General features: G+C 37.1%; 1 protein-coding gene across 1 annotated transcript; it reads right to left on the bottom strand.

Annotated features, from left to right (window-relative positions):
* Positions 1–4,605: 4,605 nt before the first annotated feature.
* Positions 4,606–7,062, bottom strand: LOC117792161 (probable cytochrome P450 12e1, mitochondrial). The gene is made up of 6 exons (XM_034632177.1): positions 6,962–7,062; positions 6,807–6,909; positions 6,431–6,674; positions 6,261–6,377; positions 5,749–6,202; positions 4,606–5,253 (listed from the first exon to the last, which is right to left on the bottom strand). Exons 1-6 carry the CDS (start codon positions 7,037–7,039, stop codon positions 4,672–4,674), a joined length of 1,578 nt encoding a protein of 525 aa, XP_034488068.1. The 5' UTR covers positions 7,040–7,062; the 3' UTR covers positions 4,606–4,671.
* Between the last annotated feature and the right edge of the window lie 19,273 nt (positions 7,063–26,335).

Below are 26,335 nucleotides of genomic sequence, written 5' to 3'. Positions count from 1 at the left end.
ATCAATTTTTTAATGAAAACAGAAGTGTGGCAGCCTCTTTGATTAAGTGATTTACATATATGTATATAACATCTATAACTAACTATATGAAAAGTTTTTATTCGACTACAATTATAAACGTAAACATTATAATAGAAACAATTGCCGAGGGTATTAAATCTTCGACCATATTAACAATGTTTCTTTTTTTTTGTATCCTTTTTATGTGTTGTCTGCCTTTCTTGTGTCTGTCCCTTTATATCTGCGAGGAATTCATTTGGAAAATTAATAAAAGTATCAACTGCATATAAGAAAAAAATATAAAGATACAATTTTGTCTGCTCTTACCATCAAGTTTTTCTCCTAAACACAACATATTATGACACAAAAGATAGGGTTTTAAATTATCCTAATAATAAATTGGATGAAAAACGGACTTTAAATTGTGTATTAAACTAACAAATTTTTTAATGAATACACAATTTATTATCATTTGTTTTAAAGTTTAAGTTATGGAAGTTCGACTGTTCACTGTTGCTTTTGTTTTAATATTTACAGTATAAACACTTTCTGGTTTCTAGTTTGTTTTCTGAAGACTTGCACTGAGATAACCGAGTGAATAATTAAATTAATATACATGTTGTGAACCATTTAAACTTATTTTAAAGCTTCTACAAATTATGCAATATAAAGTTCAATCGATTTCTTCGATTACTTCATTATGCAGAAGATCTGGCACCAGAGTATATCATTATGTATACGCTTTTTCCAACCTCCAATCTGCATTTTTCAATGAGGCAGGAACACACAGACACATCATTAATGTCAACAATCTGATAACCACAATTTTCTCCGAACCCAAACAAACAAAGGCAAACAATTCGCATTTTTAACTAACACGCAGTCAAGCGATATGAACAGGAATAACAACAACCAAAGCAGCAACAATAACAACAACAACAGCAACAGGAATAAGCGTAACACAATCGGGGACAATTTTTCAATTTTTCAATTTCGAATGCGTGGCGTATTTAGAATACAATTCGATTAGAAATGCTTTGCTTTTCAAAATAATAAATTAAATTTGTTTCCTCCTCCGTCTGATATGCCATTGCCAATGCCATTAACACAGCACAGGATGTGCGGGTAAAGAAGTGGGAAGTGGGAGGGGGAGGGGGAAGGGGAGGGGTATGTTCTGGCAACCAGTACAGTGTCTTGGCGGGGTGCAAAAGGTTGCGAAATTGCGCGACTGGAGAAACAGTTGGGGAATTCCTGTGGCAACGATCTGGAAAAAAAGTGCGCCGCATGCGACGCTGAATCAATTTCCTACCAAACAGAGAGAGAGTGGAAGAGTGAAAGAGAGGGGGAGCTTTCTTAAAATAACAAAATTACTTTTTATATGCAGCCGACTCCAGGACGCAGGATACAGCAGCACAAGCGACAACAACAACAACAACAGTATGCCATTGACAACCATTAATCATGGAAGCCTGTCAGGGCGGTTCGCAGGCTGGGTGTGACTTGGGGGGGAAGGGAGTCCACCTCCTCATCCTCCTGCTCCTGCTTCTGCTCCTGTTTGTCGTCGTCTGTGCTGCTGCCTGTCTGCTGATTGTCCTGCGCTGCAATGTTGTTTTTATTTTTTTTTATTTTTTGCCTTTAAACTTTGCCTTTTACATGCTAATGCCTCTCACTGGGGCTCAAGTCATGCTCGTGCCCATGCACAGCCACGCCCAGCTGCGAAATTGACAAGCAAACCGAGTGCGTTGTGACATGACACTTGCAAGGGACCAAGGACCAGACCAGTAGCCGTAGCAATAGCACTTCCACAGCCAGGACGAGACACTGGACGTGGGCGTGAGGCAGGAGGAAGGAGGCAGAAGGAGGCAGGAGGCAGAAGGCGGCAAACGATAGGCAGGTTATATATGCCATCATTAGACGTGGTCTGTTTGCCACGCCCGTGCTGTTGCCACTGCCACTGTCGTTGCCACTGCCGTTGCAGTTGCCCACTCACAAATTGGCAGCTCTGCAATGAAGGACCATGTCATGTCACAGGCTGGAACACTACAACGTGCCTTGATGGCCGGTCAAAGTTCAATGCGAAAGCCAAATTCCAATTGTCAAGATGTTACTGCATGTACACGTATACACCGAGCGAAAAAGCCAAGTATCTTACATTTCAAACTTGATTTTTCACTTTGTTTAAAAAAGATAAAGTTCAAAATATTAATTTTATTTTAAGTACTATTTCTTAAGTTTCAACATTAAATTATATTAAGACTTGATAATTTGAGTGCAAAAATGATTATAAAAAGAAATTGATATTTAATCTATACTAACTGTGAACTGAAATCAAATTGTTTTAAATTTAATTCATTTATTTATAAAATATATATTGACAAGCATCATAAATTTTGCGTTTATTTTTTTTTTTTTTTTTTTTTATTTATTTATGCACGACTAAAAGCAGTCGGCAAACAAAAAATTACCATTTATAAAAATTAAGTTAAAGATTAAAAATACAAATACAATTAAAAATTTGATGTAAGATCTAAAAAAATATTGATTTTTACTCAATTTAAGATGCTTTTCGCTTTTTAAAGATATTTTGCTCCTTTTTAATCATCTTGTATGATAATTTTCGGTATGAATTTGAAATACTTTATCTAAACTCAATTTTAGTGCTGCTTTTTTCTCTCTGTGTACATGCTCTGCAAGTGTGTGAGTGTTTTGGTGCAAGTATGTGAGCCGGACATGTCTAATTGCTCAGTTTATGGGGGCTACATGTCATAAAGTGCAAATGCTTGCCAAACTCCGCCTAAAAGCAGGCAACAAAACTTGACTCTGAGTCTGAGTCTGAGTCTGAGTCGTGATTTGTGTGTGATATTTGACATGCATTTTCAATTTAACAGCAGCTTTAAGAGACGCCTCCACCCATCCAATAATGAATTCCATTCATTTTGTTTGCCTGCCATCGTCGTGGCCAAAGTTCCGGCAACAGAAGCATCGCCTCCTCTCGTCTTGTGCCGGGCACGATAAAACTTTATGCACTGCAATGGCCAGCATTGACATTTCAAGTGCTGCTGCTTTCTAGGAGGGTGATGGGAGAAGGGGGAATAGAGGAGGCTTCGATGGAGGTTCGCCAAGACTGGCGCCATCAGAGAACATAGTTTTAATAATGCACAAGACGACGACTCCAACGGAAAGTAGCATAAAATACAGGACATACGAGAGCAGCAATGCCAACAGCGCAGTTCACACAGATAAGACCCCGGACTGTCCAAGTTCCGCCCAAGTACAGCTACAACAACAAGTTGTCAGTAGCAGAGTGAAAACATAAAAGGTGGCAAGAACCAGCAAACATAGATGGCCAATGCAACTTTGTCTATTCGATGTCAAAATGAATACTTTTGCATTATTTATGCCGGCGCATTTATTTGTTTTCCCGATAACGAACTGCAAAAAGTATACAAATTCTATGAATTCTTTACAATGTCCACAGAGAAAATCATTTTGCAAGCTTTAAAAAAATGCAAATGTTTAAGTCAACTTTGTGTGTATTTTATGATATATTCGAGGAAGCTAAACGAACTTAAATTTCAAATAAACAAACACAATATTTATCATAGCTTAAATTGTTTATATTATATTATAAGCATTTGTTTAAAATTTTATTTTGTAGTTAAATATTTTAGAAGCAAACAGATTTATGCAAAATGTTTATTTGTATAAATCAAGGCATGCAATGAAAATTCGCTCAAATATCAACAATATATATAATTTATACTAAAGAGTTATTGCAGCTTTTGGTAATTGTATTCGACAGCCTAAAAGTATGTCGAAGATTGTTTTCAGCAATTTATGTTACGACTTATAATTATTGGCAATGAAAAAAAGGCACTCAAGTCATACCTTAATATACATCTATATTTTGTATAGTACTTATGTAAAACTCTTTTTCTTAACATTAGAAATTACCAATTAACGCCTTTAAGCAATGTAATTTCATCTGACGCCTGCAAGTATGCAACAGATTTTAACAAGCAACTTCATATAGAAAACTGTTATTTATGGTTGAATTTGAGTAAGTTTAGTAGAAATTTTAGTCCGAAATACGCATATGACAGCTCATATAGTATATAATTTAATAAAATTAATCATTTATCTTAGTAATCTTTAAGCTGCATACTGGTGTTAATTAAATTGAATTACTTGATTAATTCTGTTGGCTTGTAACTAAATTTGTGATGTAGCCAAGACTAGGAATATTCTGTCTCCTTAACAAATTATTAATTTTTTTAAGTTTGTGCACACCTTTTTTACTTCTTGCTTTCCTACTAATTTTAAGACAAATATTACAGAGTCGAGTAACACTTTCATTTTGCTTCTGATATCCACAATCCTCGACATTACTCAGATGGTTATTACATATGTAAGAGGCAGAATTGATGCTCTGCCATGTCAGAGACACATCCAAAGCCAGTCGAGTGTTTGCTCGCAGGATATGTCGTTATTTTGTGGGGCAGCAACCAAAATCAATTGAGTCAAGTAGTTGCTCGTTGTTTGTTGTTGTTGATTCTGAAGAGAACACTTCTCCTCTGAACTGAAATAGTCCTGGGACACTTGAAATACGTTTGCTCGTTGTGATGGAACCGCTCAGCAGCATTTCTTTGGCAAATCTTGAACATGAGAGTATTATACAGAGCGTTCTACAAACTTAAACTTAAACGGTATGTTGGGCTTCACAAAGAACTGAGCCTTGAATGCATTCTCGATGGGATAATCGAAGCCAATTTCAAAGTTGCGCACTAGCCGAGAAACGGCTATCTCCAGGATCATGTCGACAATGCGTCGTCCTGCGCAGGCGCGTGGTCCGAATCCAAAGGGAAGATACATAAATGGTGTGGACGTATCGCCCACTAGCTTCGACTCGTCTCGAAGCCAACGCTCTGGCAGAAATTCACGTACACGTGGCACAAACTGCTCCATGTTGGCCATCTGATAGTTGGATGCCATGCCCACATCCGTGCCAGCTACGACGCAATATCCACTTAATGACACATCCCATGGCATGCGACGCAGAGTTCCAGGCCCAATGGGATACATGCGTATACCCTCCTTAATGCAGGCACGCAGATAGGGTAGATTAGCAGTCTTTTCCATTGTCCACTGTGAGTTCTTCTCGGGCAGCACGCCATTAATCTCCTCCAGCAAACGGGCCTGTTGTGCGGGATTCTTGGCCAGGCTTAGAAGAATGCCGCCTAGAGAGACAAGGGTCTAGAAAAAAGAAAACAAAAATACTCAAGTCACACTCTAAACAAGTAAGAGAGCTTTAGTCGAGAGACTATACTTATAAACCCCGGAAAGTGTTGGGACAAAAATTACTTACCCTAGATATTTTTTGAAAAATCGTTTCTTAAATATCTACCGAGTTTATACTCCGATCGTAATGAAATTTTCAAATTAGACCCGGAATTGTACATTTATCATAAGTACTAAGACTAGAGCCTATAACTTTAAAAATGCTCTTGTTCTAAGTTTCTTCGTTATAATACGGTACGGTCTGATTAATATGGTACGTCTAGCTCTTACCATCTCTGAGATCTGTTTGTTCGTACAGACGGACAGACGGACAGACAGTCATGCTTATATAAATTCAACTATTTATGCTGATTAAGATAATATCACGACTTCAACTACCTATAAGATACTTTGCCCAAAACTTAATATACTCCCTCTACGAGGAGTTATACACTCTACTTGTCTACTTACTGGATCCACACCGGCGAAGAATAGATCCATGGCGATAATTACGGCAGTATGACGATCTACACGAAACAGTTTCTCCAGTAAGCTCTTCTCAATACCCGGTTCGGTATTCGGAGCTCCCGAATTGGCCTCATCCTCAATGCGTTTTAAGGCCAGCTGAATGTGACCATAACAAATGTCTGTGATTGTGTCCAAGGCACGCATGAGTTTCTTAAAGTTGGGTTCCGGCACATACTTCCAGAATGGTGGCAGGATGTCCAGAACGAAGCTCAGCTCAATAATCTGTCCCAATGCTCTAATCAATTGCTTCGCCTCCTCGCTGTCCCGATTCTCAGCCAGCAAACCGAGTCGAGTATTGAGCGAAACGCATCCAATGGACTCCAAGACTAAGCGGCGTATGTCTTCGGCAAAGTCCGCCGGCATTTCTTGGGTTTTGGGATCCCGTATGGCACGTATACTGCATAATTATTACCAATTTCTCAGTCTTTTACACAAATCGAAGAAAATCTGCTTACCGCTCGAGGAACTCATCATTGACCTGCACCAGATTATTCACATACAATTTGGCATTACGTGGCTGCAACAAAATGGGGTTAACAGCCGTTCGCATCTTGCCCCATTCCGGTCCGTTGCTGCACAAATGAATCTCATTGATAAGGGAGGAAGAATTATAAATTTCAATTACCCAAAGGTTAGTCCATCGGTACCCTCGAATAGTTCGCGTCTGTGAACCCTTTTGAAGTAGTCAAAGGTCGAGAAGCTGCGTCGATATGGAAACTGACCTTCATTGCGGAAAACCGTCTCATAGTCCACCGGATTCATAGTGATCACGATATCACTCCCACCCACTCCAGGCATGCGAAAGATTTCTCCATATCGTCTGCTTAGATCCAAAAACATTTCATTTACCGGCACATTTCTATAGCGACCTGCGATTGTCAATTGATAACAAACCGAAATCAAACAAAACCAAAAGAGAATTAAATATACAAAAAGCTAAAGTGAATAGAGAAAAAACTTAAAGAAGCTTTTGCTAAGTGAAAAGCTCTTCAACGACTCACCGCCCGGTAACATAGAGCATATAAAACTAAATCGGCTGGGACCAGGTAGCTCCGAGTACGGTTTTGCCTGCTCTAAAGACTTGGAATCCAAAGCCGAGCCGCTCTAAGCAATTATATGTTTAATAATATTCTTGAATATGTGCCTATGTACTTACTTTTGTTGCAAGCGCTCTCTGAATTCGTTGGATCTGAGCACTGATCTTTCTCTCCCTGAATAATTGCTTCGACAACATTTTGCCAACTGAATCTCTCAACACTTGGCAAAGCACTAATCTGACTAGAAATTCTACTTATTAATTCCATCAACTTTAGTATGATGACAACATGCTGAGCGAGCTTTTGTGAGCTTTCGGTTCTCTCAGCATGTCGCACTTTAATTAGATTTCATGAAGTTTATATACCCTGTTTGAATTGATATAAGCAATGTGAGTAATTTAACAGACTAGAAATATTTTGAATATCGGCTAAAATACCCTAAATTTATATATATTTGCTGGAAATTGTTTCTGTTCTGGCGCCATCTAGCGTGTGCAATCTGCTAAAAGTATATTTGCCTCAGAGCTGAGCACAGGGTATCTCATAGTCCATCACTTTCTATCAAAGCTTTTTTTTTCTTGATTTCCCTTTACTACATTATTCATAACAAACAAAAACATTCAATTTGGCCTTGGAAGCAAATTAGACACAATTTTTAGCAAATTTTTGCCTGAACTCTGATCAACAAATTGTTTATAAAGAAATGTTGTAGCTCTATTAATCAACTGGAAATTTTTTGTCTTGCTGATAACAAACTTAGAATATGCTATCACAATTGACCAAATAATTATGTGTTTTAGTATAAGAATGTTTATAAACATAAAACATAAACAATAAAATATATTTATGGGACTATTTAATTTTTTTATTTTTTAACTATGATAAGATAATTATAATTTAATATAAAATTTATTGCCAATATAATAAATAAATAATTTACTTAAATTACAAGCAAGCATTGAAAAATTAGAAAGAACACTAAAGTTTATTTCATGGGTAGCTAAAAAAATCCCTGAAATATTGGATCTGTATGTTGCAGTTTCAATATGATTTTATGCTAAATATTATCTTTATAAATATCTTATTAAAAATCATAATCTTTACTTTGACTTCATTTCTTTTTCATATTTGTTCAAAGAACTAAAAAATACATAAAATCATAAATAATTTTACCAAACAATTACAAAATAATAACAATCTATAATGTTAGCTCTATATATTCGCAGTATACTGGAAAATCGCTGACTGTCGCCTCACACATTCTCCCATATTACGTATACGCGCCGTGTTCACTGCGAGTCTTTAAACTGGCTTACCTAAACCTAAACAACACGAGGAGCTGACAGAATTTAAGCCTGTCAAAGCCAGAACTTCAAACAGACAAAGGACAATATCGCAGTTGACAGGAAATCTATATAGGATGGCAGACAAACGGCCATAATAAAATCGATTTTTTATATTTGGTCACTGACAAGGGCGCGTCAGATTGGGCATTGGGACGCGTCTCGACCAGTGGACACATAAATATGTCTACACACAGACACAGACACAAACACCGACACATACAAGCACACTGACAGGACACAGACACAGACACAGAGGCAGACACGCCAACTGATGATGGGCATACAAAAGTTGACCTCGACTTTGAGCTGTCAAAGCCAAAAACTAACTGACCTAAACCAACAAATATCGACTTTGCAGCCTAAACACAAAGCCTGAGCATGACAGGACCCCGCAAGGGGAGAGCTAAGGAGGTGAGCGGAAAAAGGCGGGGTCGTTCGGTCGGACGTTAAAATACAAAATATCAGCATGACGCAATGATTTCCGGCAAGTGAAAATGAAACCTGTTGGATCTACTGCTGCTGCTGCTGTTGGCAATATAAACAAATTCAATTTGACAGCTGACAGCGACAACGGCGGCAGTAGCAACAATGACAGCGACACACATACATACAAACAAAAAGCCGCAAGTAATAAACTTTTACGATCTGTTTTACGGCAACGCGGCACGTGCAACTAGGCCCAAAGCATTGCCACACACGGAGGCACACATACACATATAAAGGGGCATGGTTGGTTGCAACATAAATTTAATGAAGCCAAAATACGCGGCACGACAACAACAATGCAGACACCAAAACAAAATCTCTCGCACATACACACACACGCACACACACGCGGAGACTGAGGCAGAGCTCCGCAATGTAGGCAATAAAAATAAAATAAAAGTAAATTGTTCAAGGACAACAATATTTTATGCTATTATTCTACAAACGCAGAGAAGGCACTGTATATAAAAGTGAGAAAGAGAGAGTGTGACTGAGAGGGAGAGTGAGACAGAGAGAGAGAGAGAGAGAAAGAGAGCGAGCAGAAGAGTCTGAATGTCGGCAAAAGAATTTGTTTTTTTTTGTTCGCTTTGTTTTTGTTTTGCAGCGAAAAATTTACAAATTTTGCTAAAGGGGGTTGTTATCCTGTGCGCGTGTGTGTGTGTCCTGTTGGATATTGGGTGCGTCTGCGACTGCGACACAAAAACGTCAGCAGCACTCAAAAAGCATTCACATTCACATTCACATTCGCGTCTGCTTCTGGCTGCTGGCTTCTCTCGACAACGCTGCTGTCCTTGCCGTTGTAATGCCATTGATGGATGATTCTTTTGCCGGCGAGTGCCGAAAAATAAGAGCACTAAAACTTGCAATTTGTATGGAATACATCAGCAGCAGACGCGGCCAAAGAGACGACAGACGGACAGACGGACAGACGGACGGACGGACGGACGGACAAACGGCTCTAGCTATGTTGGCCAGAAAGAGGCGGCATGAGAGCAGAACCTGAGTTATAGAAAGCCATAACCTGCACTCTCCCTTACGGCCAGACACAGTATGAGTGTGTGTGTGTGTTTGTATGTCTCTGTGTGTGTGTGTGTGTGTGAATGGGGCGCGCTTTATGATTGCCAGGCATAAATAAACGGCAAAAGCACCCCAATGACGGCAAGGGTGTCCTTTTACTATATACGTATAAGTAAGAGTCTGTGAATGTGTATGTGTGTGTGTGTGTGTGTGTGTGTGCGTGCATGGCTGTGTGTGTGAGCAAAGTGCACTTCCTGTGTCCTTTCAGTGTTTTGCCACCAATTGCTGCCAGCTACAGCTACAACAACAGCAACAACAACAACTACAATCAAGGGCTGCTTCACCTGCTTTACATTGCCAGCACAAGGCGAGTCCTTTTTTCGTCCTGTGCTTTTTCTGCTAGCGTTGGCGCTGTCAACGCCGTCGACGACTGGATAAATGTGTATCTACAGCATACAGGGGCATCTTTTTGCCTGCGTGTGTGTGTCTGTGTGTGTGTGTGTGTGTGTGTGTGTGTGTGTGTGTATGTGTGTATCTGTGTCGCTAACTGCTTTGGCCCCATGCATCTCGATGGATGTCTGCGCATCTTCTCTCTGTTGCCTAATGGCTAAATGTATATGTATTTGTATTTGTGTCTCTGTATTTGTGTGTTAAGCAAAAGTAGCAATTCATCATAGAAAATGGCGGAAGTAATCGTCCCTTTATGGGTGTGTATGTATGTAAGTATGTCCTGCTCATTCTGCAAGTTGTGAAGCAATTAGAATTTCGCTTACAGTCTAATGCCCCACAATACGAGAGCATTTTATTCGACGAATTTAACAAATTGAACTTAACTTGATAATGAACATATTTGAGCAACATTAAATTATATACTAAAAAAATTGTATATGCTTTATAATTAATTTTATTTAAAATAATTAATTATAAATTTTGATAATTCTGAAGTATATGCAACAATTTAAGGATACAAATTTAAATACTATAATTGATTATTTAGAATAATTACAATATAATACTAAAACTATTAAGACGAAATAGTCAAATTAAATAAATGACATACAAATTTTGATTATTATTTAAATCCCATTATTAATTTTTTATAAGAATTAAAATCTAATAGCAAAACTTATCCACATACAATCGATGGAATTTCCTAATATAAGTACTTTTCATTTGTTATATAATATAATATTTTTTTTTTGCTTATTGTATTGAAAGTAATATAATTTATTGTATATATCATTTATTTAATTAGCTGTAATCGCACTGCAATTCTCAAACTGTGGATGATTCTTGTTGATTGGATTTAATTTTTTGATCACTTAAAGCGACTAAATCTGCGATTGCAAAATCTATTAATATAAGTAGATCTTTAAAATCACATTTTTAAACAAATATTTAACAACTAAAAACGTTTATAAATTAAAAAACTTATATATTATGAACAAAGTTGAAATTTCGTCAAGAACTAAATGTCGAAATTAAGCCGACATCAAATTGAATATGAAAAGTTGCTTTAAATAATCACAGGGCACTGTTAAATTTCAAATGATTATAAAGCGCATGATTCAACATACAATTGTAATCACCAATCCATTATTATACAACTGACAAAGACGTGCCACATGCCCCAAATGTTTACTGCCTTAAGAAACATGAAAAACGCATCTCTTAACCACTTAATGCCACACAATGACTCTGGACATTTTATAACCCAACGATCCAGCAGTTCATACATAGAACGAGTTTCAGAATCAAACCCAGACCTAGAATTACACATAGAACCCGACCAAAGGACAAGTCATCAACTTTGGCTCAAGAGTCGAGCATTTAGTTAATTTTAAATGCTTATTAGCGCAATTTACAATTTCTCACATGGCAAAGAGCCTTAAATGGCAAGTGCTTCAGGGGAGGGAGAGGGACATAAACAGGCACAGGACTAGACCCAGGAGCAGAGTGAGAACCAGTGCCGGAATCATCATCACTGAGATAGACACTTTGGGGCAGTAAGAGCATATGTAGAGGCGAAATTATAATTTTATTATCATTACCACAACGGCGAGTGTCTTATCACCAAGTTTTACGAGGCCACAGATCGCACACAGGTCATGTTGTTGCCATTGTTGTTATCCTTTCGAAATGAAAATAAACTGTAGCTTAAAACGTTTACGATGCGTTGACGACATCGTCATCGTCGTCGTCGTCGTTGTCGTTGTCGGGTTCGCATTGCACTTGGCCCGGTCGTATTGTCTGCCCGGGTTTATGGCCCTTTTATGCGCTTTTTATGTATCATTCTAACCTCAATTTAATTGTTTAGCCGGTGACAATCATTACCCCAATGCCAACATCATCAACATATGTATATGTACCCAACAGAAGTTCATCCGTCTGTCCGTCCGTCTGTCTGTCCGTCTGTCCGTCCGTCTATTTCGAGTTTTACGACTCCAAGGAGCTGTCAATTTGATGTCCTCGATGTTCCATTGACAACACATCTGCTATTCGGGTTGAGCGAGTAATAAAAACATGAAGATTACACTTTATGGCCCCGGCAAACTTAACGGAAGTTGTAAAACACTCAAGTGTAATGATGCTACCAACTCCCATTTTCATTCCCATCCCTTTGCCATCCCCCTGCCAAACGAGTGTGGTGTGAAAACTAACGTAGAGCTTTTCATTTGACGTTTTACGAGTTTGCCAATTTTTATGATCTTATCTTCGCGTTGCGATGAACTCGCTTATTATTTTTCTATTACATTATAATTTACAGCATTTGCCGTTTGATTTTTACAACCATTTAATGGGGGTAGCCACAGATTTGTCATTGCCTTCGCTGCAGTCACAGCCTGTGTTAAATAAAGCACAAATATTTACAGGTTGTCCTTATACAGATCTTGAGATATTCCATCTCAGTTCCACAGCTCATAAAACTCCGCCTGAGTCATTGAGCTATTTGTTTTTTATGTGCATGTTGACTTTTCTCTCACTCGTTTTATACAGTGTGCCCATTGAATATTGACATCCAAAGGGTATTTTAACTTTGTGCGAATTTTTTTGTAAAAGTCAAAACTTTAAATGTTTTGCAAATAAAAATAATTTATCTAGGATATCTTTTTTTATTATTCTTTTTTAATTTATTTTTGAAGAAGTTAAAAAATTGGTTAAATATTTAAACAGAAAACAAATGTATTTATCAAAAAAATGCCTTTTTTAAATTTAATTTTTTAAATTAAAATTGTAGCTTTTGGTTATTAGAACAAGTTTAATTAAAATACAAGATCCACTTGTTTTTTTTTTGGTATTTCTTCTACATTTTGTCAAGACATTTACGTAACTAATTTATATCATCCTGTTCTAAAATGATTAATTAACCAATTTCCAATGTTTGTGTACTTGTTAAAGTATCTCAGGACTGAGCACAGGGTATCTCACAGTTGAGCACTCTCAAAAATTTATTCCTTTCAGGTTTTGGCTAAAACAAAGTGCGGTCTACATTATTATCGAGTGTCAATGTCGTTGTTGTCGTTATCCTTGATCCTTTTTGGCTTCAGCTACTGTCGCTGCAAAAGGTGTAAAAATGTTGTTGCCCATTGCCATTACTATTATTGTTTTTACCCATCGTTGTTGTTGTTGCTGTTGTTGTTGCTTTTGCTGTCTGACTCCTTGCCAATCTCTTGATATTCATTCAAGCGCGAAAATGGATTTGTTTTTTACGACTTGATTATTATGACTGCGTTTGATTACAAATATTATGGCACCAAATGCGTTTCCTTCCCCCAAAAAAAAACAAGTTATTCGCTTTTTATGCTGTTCAGTGAAGTTGTAAATGGTTTTGATTTTGGTTTGGTTTTGTTTTTATGCTGTTTCCATTGTTTATTTTCTGCAATTTGTTGCTTATGTTTATTAATGAGAAATCATTGCCTGCAGGCGGATTATTCCAATAATCCTGTTGTCCTTTGACATAACAGACACTCGTATTTATATAAATAAATTTGTAACATAAACTTGGAAATTGCAAGCCTTAGATTTCTTCAAGTTAAACCGGAAATTGCAATTTTCGCTTGTTTCTTTTTTGCATTTCAAATCAACTGCCAAAGCAGTTGAGAAGGAAACAAAGTGAAGTCTAAGAGTGTCCGACACTTTTGTGTATAAAGAAACAATTTTCTTGCCAACGAAACAAAAGTGCAATAAAATAAAATTAAATCTGCAATTTTGAGGTTTCTTTTTGGCCATAAAAAGTGTCTGGCTTAAAGTCTGTACGCATTTACCTTTGACCCAACTAAATGACAGCCATTGTCAAGACGTTCTGGATGCTCAAGGATGCCAAGGACCTGGCATGCAAAAAATGCCTCAACTTCCAACTTGATTAAAAATTGAAAGAACTTTCCACTTCGAGGTGTTGTTGTTGTTGCTGTTGTTGCCACAGGGAGTTGGCATTGTTGCCGCTGTCAATGGACGTTTTATAGGGCTTTCATTTCAAGTTGTTGGCATCATAAAATTATGCTTAATGTAACAAACGAAATTGCTGTTTTCCCTGATAAAAGTCCATAAAGTAAATTACACTGTACATAATTGAAAATGGGGCGCAAGTGGTTAGTTTTCTTGGTTAACAATCTGAATGGAATGGCGGATTAACTAAGCCTTTTTGTCTACGCAGCAGCGCATAATGCTGTGTGAAAATCAAAAGTCAATTTCAATTTCAAATTCAAACTGATAAGCGAAGGCGCAGTAGCTTCGTCTGTCTCTTATCAGTTATCAGTTAGGACAAAGGCTTTAGCCTCTGATGACTGATGGCCGCAAGGATGCTACGCTATTTGTGTAGACCGATAAGATTACCTAAGCTCTGTTACCTCGACTCTGCCTCTGGCAATTTCAATGAAAAATGAGTTAATTAAAGCCACGTTTCGAATGCCAAGGCGATCAAATTCTTTGGCTTTTCAAAACTTTTCGTGCTACGCAGATAACAGCAACAACTTTGAAAATGCTAAACAGTTACGTTTTTGCTGCTTGTTGTTATTGTTGTTGTCCGAGCTGCTTATTAAATCAAGTTAATAACTTTTAGAGCCGCAATAAAAGTGTCAAAGATTATAGCATAGTTATAGGCCAAATTCTGTGTTCCCTACCTCTATAAGGATAAAGCAATTAAATTCGCTTTAATTACAACGCATTTTTGTTGTTTGTTTTCTCGTTTTTCTTCTCTTCTTCTTTTTTTTTTTTTTTTGTGCGCGCCAGGATGTTTGTTAATTTCAACGCCTCATGCGGCTCAGATAAAATGGCAGCCAAAAACGCGCAGAGCCGGAAAATTTTTGTGACCAACGTCGCCATCGTTCATCCTTCATCCTTCGTCCTGCGTCCTGTGTCCTTCGTTTTGCATGCACAGCATTTGCCGGCTGACATTCAAAGTGGGGTTTTCTGTGGTGTAGGGAACTGGCATGTTTATCTGCACTCAGACAGATACGCCGCATGTCGAGCCGAACAGGAGCAGGAACAGCAGCAGCAGGAGCAGGAGCTGAAAGGAGCACACAACTCGGCATCGTCCATGGTTGGGTAGTGTGTGCAAATGTTGTGCGAGCCATTAATCACACGATTTCATGAATACATCAGCCAGTGAAGCACAGAGTCTGCCAGACGAGGATGATGACGACAGCAGCAGCAACAGAATACAGAGAGAGGCTGCTGCAGCAAGGACCACAGGACCACAGGACCACAACAGGATGAGCAGGCCAGCAAACATAAACGCAACAAAACGAAATGACTCAAAAATCTTATTTTCAGCTCATGTTGTGCTCGTTTGTTATTTTTTGCCGCCTCTGTTTGTTCGCCGCGAAGGGTTAGCATTAAAGGAGTGCCAAGGAGTGAAAGGATATAGGAACAAGGGTTGGGGTTGGGGGTTGGTGTCTCATATCACATGCGTCCAGACCAAGCACAAATGCAAAGCATTTCGGGCTTTTTTTGCCCGTCTCCCTGTGAGATGCTAGTTGCATTAATGACATCACAGGACACACAGGACACACAGGACGTTGCGGAGACGCACAAGTCGAAGTCAGAGCCAGTCACTCAAACTGGCTGCGGCTGTGGCTGTGGCTGTCAGTGGAGCCATTCACTTGGCTACGACCAAAAGGGTTTTGTTTTCGGTTTGGGATCTCAGCAGCAAGGACTACAATTCGAACGTATTCCTGGTTAGTTGGCAGCTCAAATTTTTCGTTGTTGTCGTTGCTGTGTGTGTGTGTGTGTGAGTGTCACAGGCAAACCATTAAGCTCTTGACTTGTAGCTGAGACTCTCTACTCCTTCCCGCCCAGCAATCCAAATGTGGGCGTAACTAAAATGCCAGCTGCACCCATCAAATGAGTTTTCTGCGCTGAGCCTCTGATGAGGACATTGAGAGACTGATCCAAAGGGTGGCGACAGATACAAATTTTGAAGGTATTTAGAGCCGGACTAAGAAAATAGTCATTGCACTCTTTATTTAACTTTAAGGTTTTATAAAGTGAGATCTTATAAATCGTGTTGAATAAATATCGATTAATTGATCGGCAAAGATTGATTGGAATCAATATTTTTGACAAGGATATGACTGTTTATAGTTTTTGAAAACTAAAAAAACTGAAAAAAAAAATGGACAGTAAAAAATAAAAATTGCATTTTCCAATATTGATAGAGAATTAAATTAGAGACCAAATTATGACTAAATTGACATTCCGCATAGAAATCGCTTTAAATTTGACAAAGTTATGACAGCTTAAAGTTTTTGAAAACTCGTCAAGGTAAAGTATGGAAGAAAATGATCAGTAATAAATAAAAATTGCATTTTCCAATTTTGATAGAGAGTTTAATAAGAGATCAAAATATGATCAAATTGACATTCCGCATAGAAATCGCTTAAAATTTGACAAAGTTATGACAGCTTAAAGTTTTTGAAAACTCGTCAAGTGAAAGTATGGAAGAAAATGGACAGTAATGGATAAAAATACCATTTTCCAATTTTGATGGAGAATCAAATTAGAGGAAAAAATATGAAGAAATTGACATTCCGCATAGAAATCGTTAAAAATTTGACAAAGCTATGACAGCTTAAAGTTTTTGAAAACTCGTCAAGTGAAAGTATGGAAGAAAATGGACAGTAACGGATAAAAATACAATTTTCCAATTTTGATGGAGAATCAAATTAGAGGAAAAAATATGAAGAAATTGACATTCCGCATAGAAATCGCTTAAAATTTGACAAAGTTATGACAGCTTAAAGTTTTTGAAAACTCGTCAAGTGAAAGTATGGAAGAAAATCGACAGTAATGGATAAAAATACCATTTTTAATTTTGATGGAGATTCAAATTAGAGGAAAAAATATGAAGAAGTTGACAACCCGCATAGAAATCGCTTAAAATTTGACTGTTATGACAGCTTAACGTTTTGAAAAAATCGTCAAGTAAATGTATGGAAGAAAATGGACAGTAATGGATAAAAATACCATTTTCCAATTTTGATGGAGAATCAAATTAGAGGAAAAAATATGAAGAAGTTGACAACCCGCATAGAAATCGCTTAAAATTTGACAATGTTATGACTGTTTAAAGTTTTTGAAAACTCGTCAAGTGAAAGTATGGAAGAAAATGGACAGTAATGGATAAAAATACCATTTTCCAATTTTGATGGAGATTCAAATTAGAGGAAAAAATATGAAGAAGTTGACAACCCGCATAGAAATCGCTTAAAATTTGACTAAGTTATGACAGCTTAACGTTTTTGAAAAATCGTCAAGTAAATGTATGGAAGAAAATGGACAGTAATGGATAAAAATACCATTTTCCAATTTTGATGGAGAATCAAATTAGAGGAAAAAATATGAAGAAATTGACATTCCGCATAGAAATCGCTTAAAATTTGACAAAGTTATGACAGCTTAAAGTTTTTGAAAAATCGTCAACTATTAAAAACCCTGTCTATCAGCTAAAGAACAATCTCTATGCATTAGCCTGTCCATATCTTATGTTATAAAACTTGCCACATTGCTAATTAAACATGCAAAAATTCTGAAAAGTTGTCTACACAAAGTTATGCCAATTTTGTAGCTCATTTGCAAAAAAATCCTTTTTTCACATTGCTTCTGATAAACATGCCAACAACTTTGAAGTACATATTCCTTTCGCCTTCCTCTTAGCATAAACAACAACAATACACAGAAATGTTGGGGGAGAGAGAGAGAGAGAAGAGCAGAATCGCTTCCGTTGGAGACAAAGTTTTCTTTGGCGGCTTTAAAATAAAGTTTTTTATATTTTTAATTAGATGCACATGAGGTTTTACTTAACAAAGTTTTGACGGCCGGCACAGAGCACAGAACACACTATACTCAGTTATGGCATCTTTAATGCCCCGGTCGAGTTGAGTTTCTACATGCCACCGATCGTCCCACCTGCAACTTCCGTGCCATTGCGCCAAAAACTTTCTGGTTCACACACACACACACACATACACACAGATATACAAGTAATTGTTATTTTTGCAGACAAACATCCGGACACATCCTGGCCACACTCAGAGTTTTATAATTTTTCCATTGCATACGCCAAGGCGCTGCCTGATTTTGAATATCAAAAAAGTTTTGCAGCTTTTGCAAACGGATTTAATGTGCATGTGTGTTTGTGTGTATTTTTGTGTGTGTAAGTGTGGCACATAAAATAGTTGCCTTACTTCATTGTGGAATCGGCTTAAGCCGAGAAGCCGTCTAGTTAGGAGGTGAGAAGCATCGAAAACTTTGCCACGACGCTGCAGGTAAATGTCAGAATTGATGCCACTCAAAAAGGTGCACAACTTTTGCGCAGGCTCTACTATTTCCATGCACTTACAAAAGAGTATCTTAACTAGCAATATATACAGGGAGAATGGAAAACTTGCTACGACTGTTCGATCAGATTCAGCTATATACCGATCGCAAGGTATAGTCATTACAAACAAATTTGCATACTAAGAGTTTCGGTAAGTGGTAATTAAAATAAAAAAAATTTTGTCATTCAGCACATTGTATTAAATTTATTATGTACTAAATTGAATATTAGAAATTTTGGGACATGGAAAGACTTTTGTCATTAGACTTTTACCTCGCAAAGAGTTTTCTTTTTTTGAATATAAATTATATATATTCTGTTAGTGAAATATCCACCACTTTTTATAATCTTTCCACATATTTACTTAAAATATTATTTAAATCTTTGTCTCTAATGTATATATTTATATTTCAATCATATTATATTTAAGTATTTTGAAAATTTAAAGACTCTTTCTTTCAGGAAATACGACTTTTTTACTTTTGTAAGAGTTTGTAGGGTATCTCGTAGGGTATACACGACCGCCTTGTTGATATTTTAGTTTGTTGCAGCTTGCAACTATTGTTGGTGTTGTTGTTGTTTGTTGAAAAGTCCAAAAACACCAACAGGCCCAAAAAGTTTTGTATTGTTTACAGGCAGACCTGCAACCTGACCAGCAACCAGAGCTGAGCGGAAACAGTGCTCAGCAGCAGAAGCCAAGAACCCTTCCCTTGCCCCTTCCTACCGCCCCCCCCCCCCACTCCACGCTTACCCCCTGCCACAAGGTTTGCACAATTAGCAAGCTGGCACAGTTGGCAACTTGGCTTTGGGCATGGGCTTAGCCTAATTAAAAATATAAAAAAAAAGCCAGAGAAATGTCAGCGTCACATTTTGTGGCTGCTGATGTTGCCACTTCCACTGCTGCTGTTGCTGCTTCTGATGGCAGCGGGTTTTGGGGGCAAGTGGAAAAAATTTTAAATTGAATCAACTTGAGTGCTCATAAATTTTTCTAGTGCTTTTATGTTTTGGAAAATTCTCAGTTTTGATACAGCTTGCTGCGTCACTTGCAGCCCTTTTCCTGATCCTGGCCAACAGCGTTTGGCGGCATGGGGGGGGGAGGCATGCCAGGTGTGGCAGCCTCTCTGCTTACTGCAAAGTTTTGTTTAAAGTCAATCAACGGCAAGCAGAAGCGAGGCTCTGCTTGCAATACTTTTGGCCCTCTTTAATTTGAGGCTGTCAGTTTCGTTGTTGCCACATGCATATAACTGTGCCACATTTCGCGTAATACGTGTATATAGAAGATAGAGCACTCATAGATGATGCTCTGCTAGCGACTTTCGCTTGTTAATGGCAAGTTTTTCAAAGCGAGCCAATTAAGTTGTCAGTCATTCTCTAGTTGATGCTTCTTCCACGTCTCTTCAACAACAGCAACGGGGCAGCAACTGAGTAAACTGTCTGTTTGCCGGTTTGTCGGTCTGACATGCCAATTAATTAATTAAGGCATCTTTGCAACATTTAGCAACTGGCAAGATGGCTGCCCCTTTAACCTGAACTAAAGTACCAAAACATTGCAACAATTTAAGACAACGGTAAACAAGTAACACACACACACAACAGACTTACACACACACACACACACAGGGAATGTCACGCAGCGTGTCGCGTGGTAATTTAAATTTTAATTTTGATCTTAATCTCTTAATGCGAAATAAAATGCCGCACACTGGTGCCCGCACATTGGAGCAGAGCATCCGCAATCAGCACAACCCACACACACACACACACACACACGCACACACATACACAGATTGCCTCACACTCTACCTTTCTCTTTGCAACACTCATTGTTTTTTCTCTCTCAGTTGGCTTCTAATTTACTTACGTTATTGTCTCTGTAGACGAATACAATTTCAGCTTTTAAGGATATTTCACTTCAAATTCTTTTTTAAAATGATTTTCAAAGACAAAAATCGACATATAACCAAAAAAATAATTAAGTTTGGAACAAGGTGTTATATTATTACAATTTCTCATATTTTAATACTCGCTTTTTAGTTTATTAAATTATATAACTCATATATATTTTTTTCTCAGCAAATCTTAGTAAGATTGTTGAAAATTAAGTGATTTATTGTGTTGTTGATGTCTTATAAATTATAAGTTATAATATTAAAATATATTGAAAATAATTTAATATTTGCAGATTTATAATAAAATAAATAAAATATTCATTAAATTAATTTAAAAATAACATTGGAAAAATGACATCATTTTTTTAAAAATACTTAAATCATTTATGGCTCTTTGTAATGAATTAAATAGTGTTTATACTGATTAATTAAAAATATAATAGACACAGGGCATTAAAAGTCATTATTCGACTATTATTTGTATTATTTTTCAACACTCATGCACGTTTTTGTGAATATAAAGTTTTCTATTACAAAAATTTTTATTCGCTTATTCGTTTTATACTCAGCTTATTAAATAAATATAGTTTTTATATTAATACTATTTCTCAATATTGATATTGATTAACATTTTTTAGTATACGTTTTAAAGCAACAAATCAAATGCTTTATTGTGTGAAAACGATCTTTAAAAAGCCAATGGTCAAGCCTTCAGATGAGGCGTAACAAGGCCAGAAATTTTGCAATTTAATAGGGGTGCCTGTGACAACTCGTATCTCTAAAATCCTCAACAGCCCAAAGGCTCAGAGCCCTCCTCATCGCATCCCATTCAAATGGCCCAAAACATAGAGCCAGAGTTAAGCCTGAGCACTTACCGAACTGAAAATTAAACAGAAAATGTCATGCATTTTGCATTCGACAGTAGCCACAGCATAACAAATATGTATTCCAATATAAATGCCCCAACGCACCACCCTCACACCACCGCACCCTCGCACCGCCAGCTGCCCACATAAGTATCACTAGATACGTGTATATCGCATAGCGGTTTCGAGACTCGACCATTATACAAATGGTCATATTTAATTCGTTCTGCTGGCAATCGAAAAAAAAGGAAGAAATGAAGGCACATCCAACATTGGGGAGAGACACACATACACTGATAAAAATAATGCTCTAAAATCAAGATTTTGGTCTCAAAACTAAGATTTTTGGTCTTAAATATGCATTGAGAACATGGAATTCTTATATTAAGAGCACACATCTTGGTTTTAAAAACATTTCAAATAAAAACAAGTTATTATTTTAAAAATAAATGTTCTTAAAATTAAATTTAAGCAAAAAAGCTTAAAATGATTTTTATATTTATATTTTTTTTTTTTGTATTTCGACTTTTATACATTTTATTATGACTTGGTAATTTTATAAATGTTGATTTAATTTGTTATGAGTGGGATTCGAACCGGCGCCTACTGCTTCACTACTGAAGCGTTTCTCTAACCACTGCGCCACGGGTATAAAACATTTTTAAACTTTCCTAACAATAAAGAATTTGTATTCTTATTTTAAAAACTTTTTTAGAGTAATATTTTTAGTATTAGTAATATGGTCTTAAAATGTTTTTATTTTAAGCACAAAATATTCTAAAGTTTGTCATTTTTCTCAGTGTACATACGTTCATCTATGTCTATATGTACAATGTACCAAATCCCGTGTCTAATCTGTGGCAATAATGCTGCATATAAAAAGATAAAGTTCGCAGTGGACAGTTGTTGTCGCTGTTGTTGTTGTTGTTGTCGTTGTTGTTGTTGTTGTTGTTATTGGTAAGGTGACCATAAAGTTGTATGATTTGTTTTATGGCCAACAAAGGACGTTATTATTGCTAAAAGGCACGCCCACATCAGCAAGCACTCGGATTTGGAATACGAGTATGGCACCAGGTAACAAGGGGATCGACCTGCCCTCCATTCCTCCATTCCGCATGCTTCAGATGCTCGTTTCGCTTGGGGAGTGAGAGCTCAATAAAGCATAATGTGCGCACGTTTTTAATTGGCGTCCGTTGAAAGGCATCGCAGCCAAAGATGGCGATGCTAGCTGCTCCTGCTGCTCTTGACCAGAAACCAATTAGCGCCAGCAGCCCGCACCAGACGATAGCCAATTTTGTATGTTAGATGTGTGTGAGTGTGTGTGTGTGTGTGTGTGTGTGTATATATATTTGTATCTGTGTGTGAGTGAGTGCCAAACTCTAATTACGCTTCAATTGCGCCACTTGCATATATATCGCTAAATTATGGAAATTTTTCGCAAGTCGCATTTCTTACACCTACTACACTCATGTATGTAAGTATGTATATACATATATATATGCTGCATACAATTTTAATTTCAAATTGACAGAGCACAATTAGGCAGCAAGTCAGGGAACAATACTCCCCCCCATTCCCTTAGTTCTAAGACGAGTCTATTGGCCTGGCTGAATGGATTTTGTGTTGCCTTGTAATGTATTTTATTGACGTTGCCGAGGTTATTGCATTGGGCATAAATTAATTTCACGACACGTAAATTGAGCAGTTTTTGACACTCCCCTCACTCACACACACACACACACACACACACACACACTCATACACAAAGCCAATTACGTAGCGAAGGTTTTTCCTGCGCGTGGTGACAATTTTGCTGCTTACCTAAGATTTTCCTCGTCCTCTTCTTCGTCCTCGTCGTTGTCGTTGTAATTGTGTGCCACACTGCAAACCATTAATTCTCGTTAGCGTCCGAAAAGCAGCAACAACTACAACAACAACAACTGTTATGGGAAGTCGAGAGGTGTGGAACCTGGTCAGCTAACTTGGCAGCTTCTTTGGCTCTTTTCATATTAATTTAGTTGATTTTTGTGTGAATTAATTAGGCAAAAGGTGAAAATGAAGATGAATGTTTTAATTAGGCAGGCCAGGCACTGAAACACTGAAACAGCGCGGATTTGAATGTCACACGCCAAACAAAACACCCCTCTCTGCCCCTTTTCTCTATCCTGTTTTCTATTTCCCCTTTCTTCTTTCAGTCACATATTCCTAAAATGGCCTGCAACGCTTTAAGCGCTTTAAAAGTCGCAATCATTTGGACTCTGCCGGCACGGGGGACCATAGAAGAAAATCCCGGCAAAGGCTTAAGCAATGTCTGACAAAACACCTGAGACATTCAATTATAGCGCCACGCGCAGTGCCACCACCAGGAGGAGCAGCACCAGGAACAACAGAAGCAGCAGGAACAGGAGAAGGAGCAGGAGAGGCAGACGCAGCATCAGGAGCTGCAGAGACAGACGGGACAGCAACTGTAAGAGCCGACGATGGCTTATAAAATTGTCAACCGGCAGCAACAACAAAATTTCAAAAAATATTTATAAACAAGTAGAAAGCAAGCATGATAAAATTAGAGCTGACAATGTACACTAAATACCCTTCATTAATATTTAATAAACCTGAGTTATCAGGTTTACATTTTTAAATCTTTTGTCCATTCACAGATTGACAATTTTTCTAGGTAAACATATGTAGGGAATCTGAAAGACAGCAAATGTTAATTTCCTTATAATAAAATCAAATTTAAATACTAAATAATTGACAGATTTTGAAAATGTTTTATGAAAAATGGAAGCGTATCAGAATTTAATAAAATTATTGTACATTTAAAATGGTTAATATATGTTAACATTAACATTTTTATTCTCTTGATATTTATATTCTCCTTTATTCGAAAAATATTAAAATCTGCATTCAAAAGGTGTATTATATATTTACTGATATTTTATTATAATTTATTAAATTTTATTTTAATTTATTCATATTTTATTATTCAAGTTTGAGAATAGGTTTAGAAATTATTAAAATAGAAGCGACACAGAAAAATGTTCTTCAATAATGCCTTAAATTTCTAAAAGAAATCATATCAAATTGCAGAGTATCTAAATGTCAGCATTGCCAAAATTGTACTTCAATTTCAATTTCTGCACAACCAAAGTTGCTAGAGAAAGCGAAATATACAGTGAAAAAAAATGAAGAAATGAAATAATAATTTTCTCTGTGGTTGCGAAAATATTCAACTGCAGCTGAAACGACAACTTGAAGCGGGGATTTCAATTTAATAAGCAACAGAAGCGACTACAGAAAACAGCTGCGTTTCCTTGAGTCCTGCGACACTTTGGCCATCATCTGATTTGCTTGCCTTGGCTAAGGGGTTGGACACTGCACTGGACGACATAGCATAAGCCGAGGGTAATGTCCTTAAGGTTCCATGACAGCAGCAAAAGAAGAGACAGATATTTAGTTTGAAGGCTCGTTTCATTTATGATCTTATCTTATTAAGTATTTAATATGTTTATGGGACAACTTTAAGTGCCTGACAGTTGCTATCACAAGTTAATAGGCCATGTGCTAGTGTAACTAACCCATGTTTATGTTTTACACCGTCCAGCAAACTTTCAAACAGAGCTCGAGCGAAAAACCCCAAAAAACAAACCCCACATAAGTCTCTCTGGTTGGGTTGCTCGCTCAGCTTGTCCAGCCTGTCCCCAAAAAGGCTCATTCATACAACATTTAAACAGTAACGGGACACACACAGCATCACACACACACCCATCACACACACAACCTCACATATCAACTTTTGGTATTCAACGTAATCGCTTTCAACCACTTCAACGGCCATTTTGTGTATGTGTGCCCCAATATAAAACCAATGTGGCTCTTGTTGTTGCTGTAACTGTAACTGCTCTTGTTGTTATTATTGTTGTTGTTGTTCTTGTTGTTGCTTTTGGCATTTTGGGGCCAGCCATCACACAGCCAGACGTACCTTTATCGCTTCAAAGCACAGAAGCCTTGCTGAAGAGTGGAAGATTTATGGCGGATGCTGGAATTTAATGAAATTGCAAAACGAAAATGTAGCAAACACATCAGTGTTGACAACTTTTCAGTAACAAAAATGTCCGTTTTTGGTGCAAAGAAGGTAAAATAAAAGCTAAATTTTTCAATAAATAAATCTAAAATTAAACTTATGTTCTTACATGTTTAATAACATTATTTTATAAACATTTTATAAATATTATTCGATGTTCTCTCGAAGTTCATCATAAAAGTGTTGAACAAAAATGTTTTGATGATGTTAAAATATTTTGTTTTAGTAGAATAATTACTCAATTTGGTTCTTAGGGTTAGAAATATTTTTAGTTTAATTAGCACCATAAAATCACTTAATTTTTTACAGAATGGAGTCCTTTTTGTATGTCTAGCCAAAAATCCTAACAAATATTAATCTATTAATTTTTTTGGCATACATTTACTTGCAATTAAACAAAAAAAAAAGCTAGCAAAATAATTATTTAAAGCTCTATTAATCAACATGTTTATGGAAATTATTTATGAAAAGTGAAAATTAAAATATTAACTGAATGCTTATGGAATATTTTAGATTAAAATTAAGCAAAATAAAGCAAAATACATTTGAAACACAAACCAATAAAATTAGCTGTTTTGTTATTCCCTAATTTAACCATATAAATGGTTAGATTTGACGTGAAAAAAGCTCAAGTAGCAACACTGAAACAGACACAAAAAGGAGAGAGAGAGAGTATAAGAGTAGGACAGCATTGGCACGCACAAAATGGCGGCAAAGGACAAACAACAGCTGCTGCTGCTCGAGCTTCTGCTTTTGAAATGGAATGCACAGTTTACTCATCAACCCTTTCCGTTTTTTGGTGACACTTTCAGCTCGTTTTTCGTAATTTGAATTGCTGTTAGAAAATGGCAGCTTTAACTTGGCCAACACACAAACACACACACACACACACACACACAATGCAAGTGCATTAACAGGCACTTGAAAAGTGCAATCTGGCCGCAATTGGAATGAATACCCGGCCGCGAAATGGCGGCGCGTGATAAA

Source organism: Drosophila innubila (genome assembly GCF_004354385.1).
Source record: "Drosophila innubila isolate TH190305 chromosome 3R unlocalized genomic scaffold, UK_Dinn_1.0 2_E_3R, whole genome shotgun sequence".
Taxonomy (NCBI): domain Eukaryota; kingdom Metazoa; phylum Arthropoda; class Insecta; order Diptera; family Drosophilidae; genus Drosophila; species Drosophila innubila.
Note: the sequence above shows the minus strand (reverse complement) of the source record. Positions and strands in the feature narration are given on the sequence as shown.

Bases quoted from the DNA above. Each gene is read 5' to 3' on its own strand.
- LOC117792161 (XM_034632177.1), bottom strand. From the start codon at position 7,039: ATGTTGTCGAAGCAATTATTCAGGGAGAGAAAGATCAGTGCTCAGATC. The intron at 6,378-6,430 runs GTAATTGAAATT...TCATTTGTGCAG, and splicing joins ACCGATGGACTAACCTTTGG to CAACGGACCGGAATGGGGCA. The intron at 6,203-6,260 runs GTAAGCAGATTT...ATAATTATGCAG, and splicing joins AATGATGAGTTCCTCGAGCG to TATACGTGCCATACGGGATC.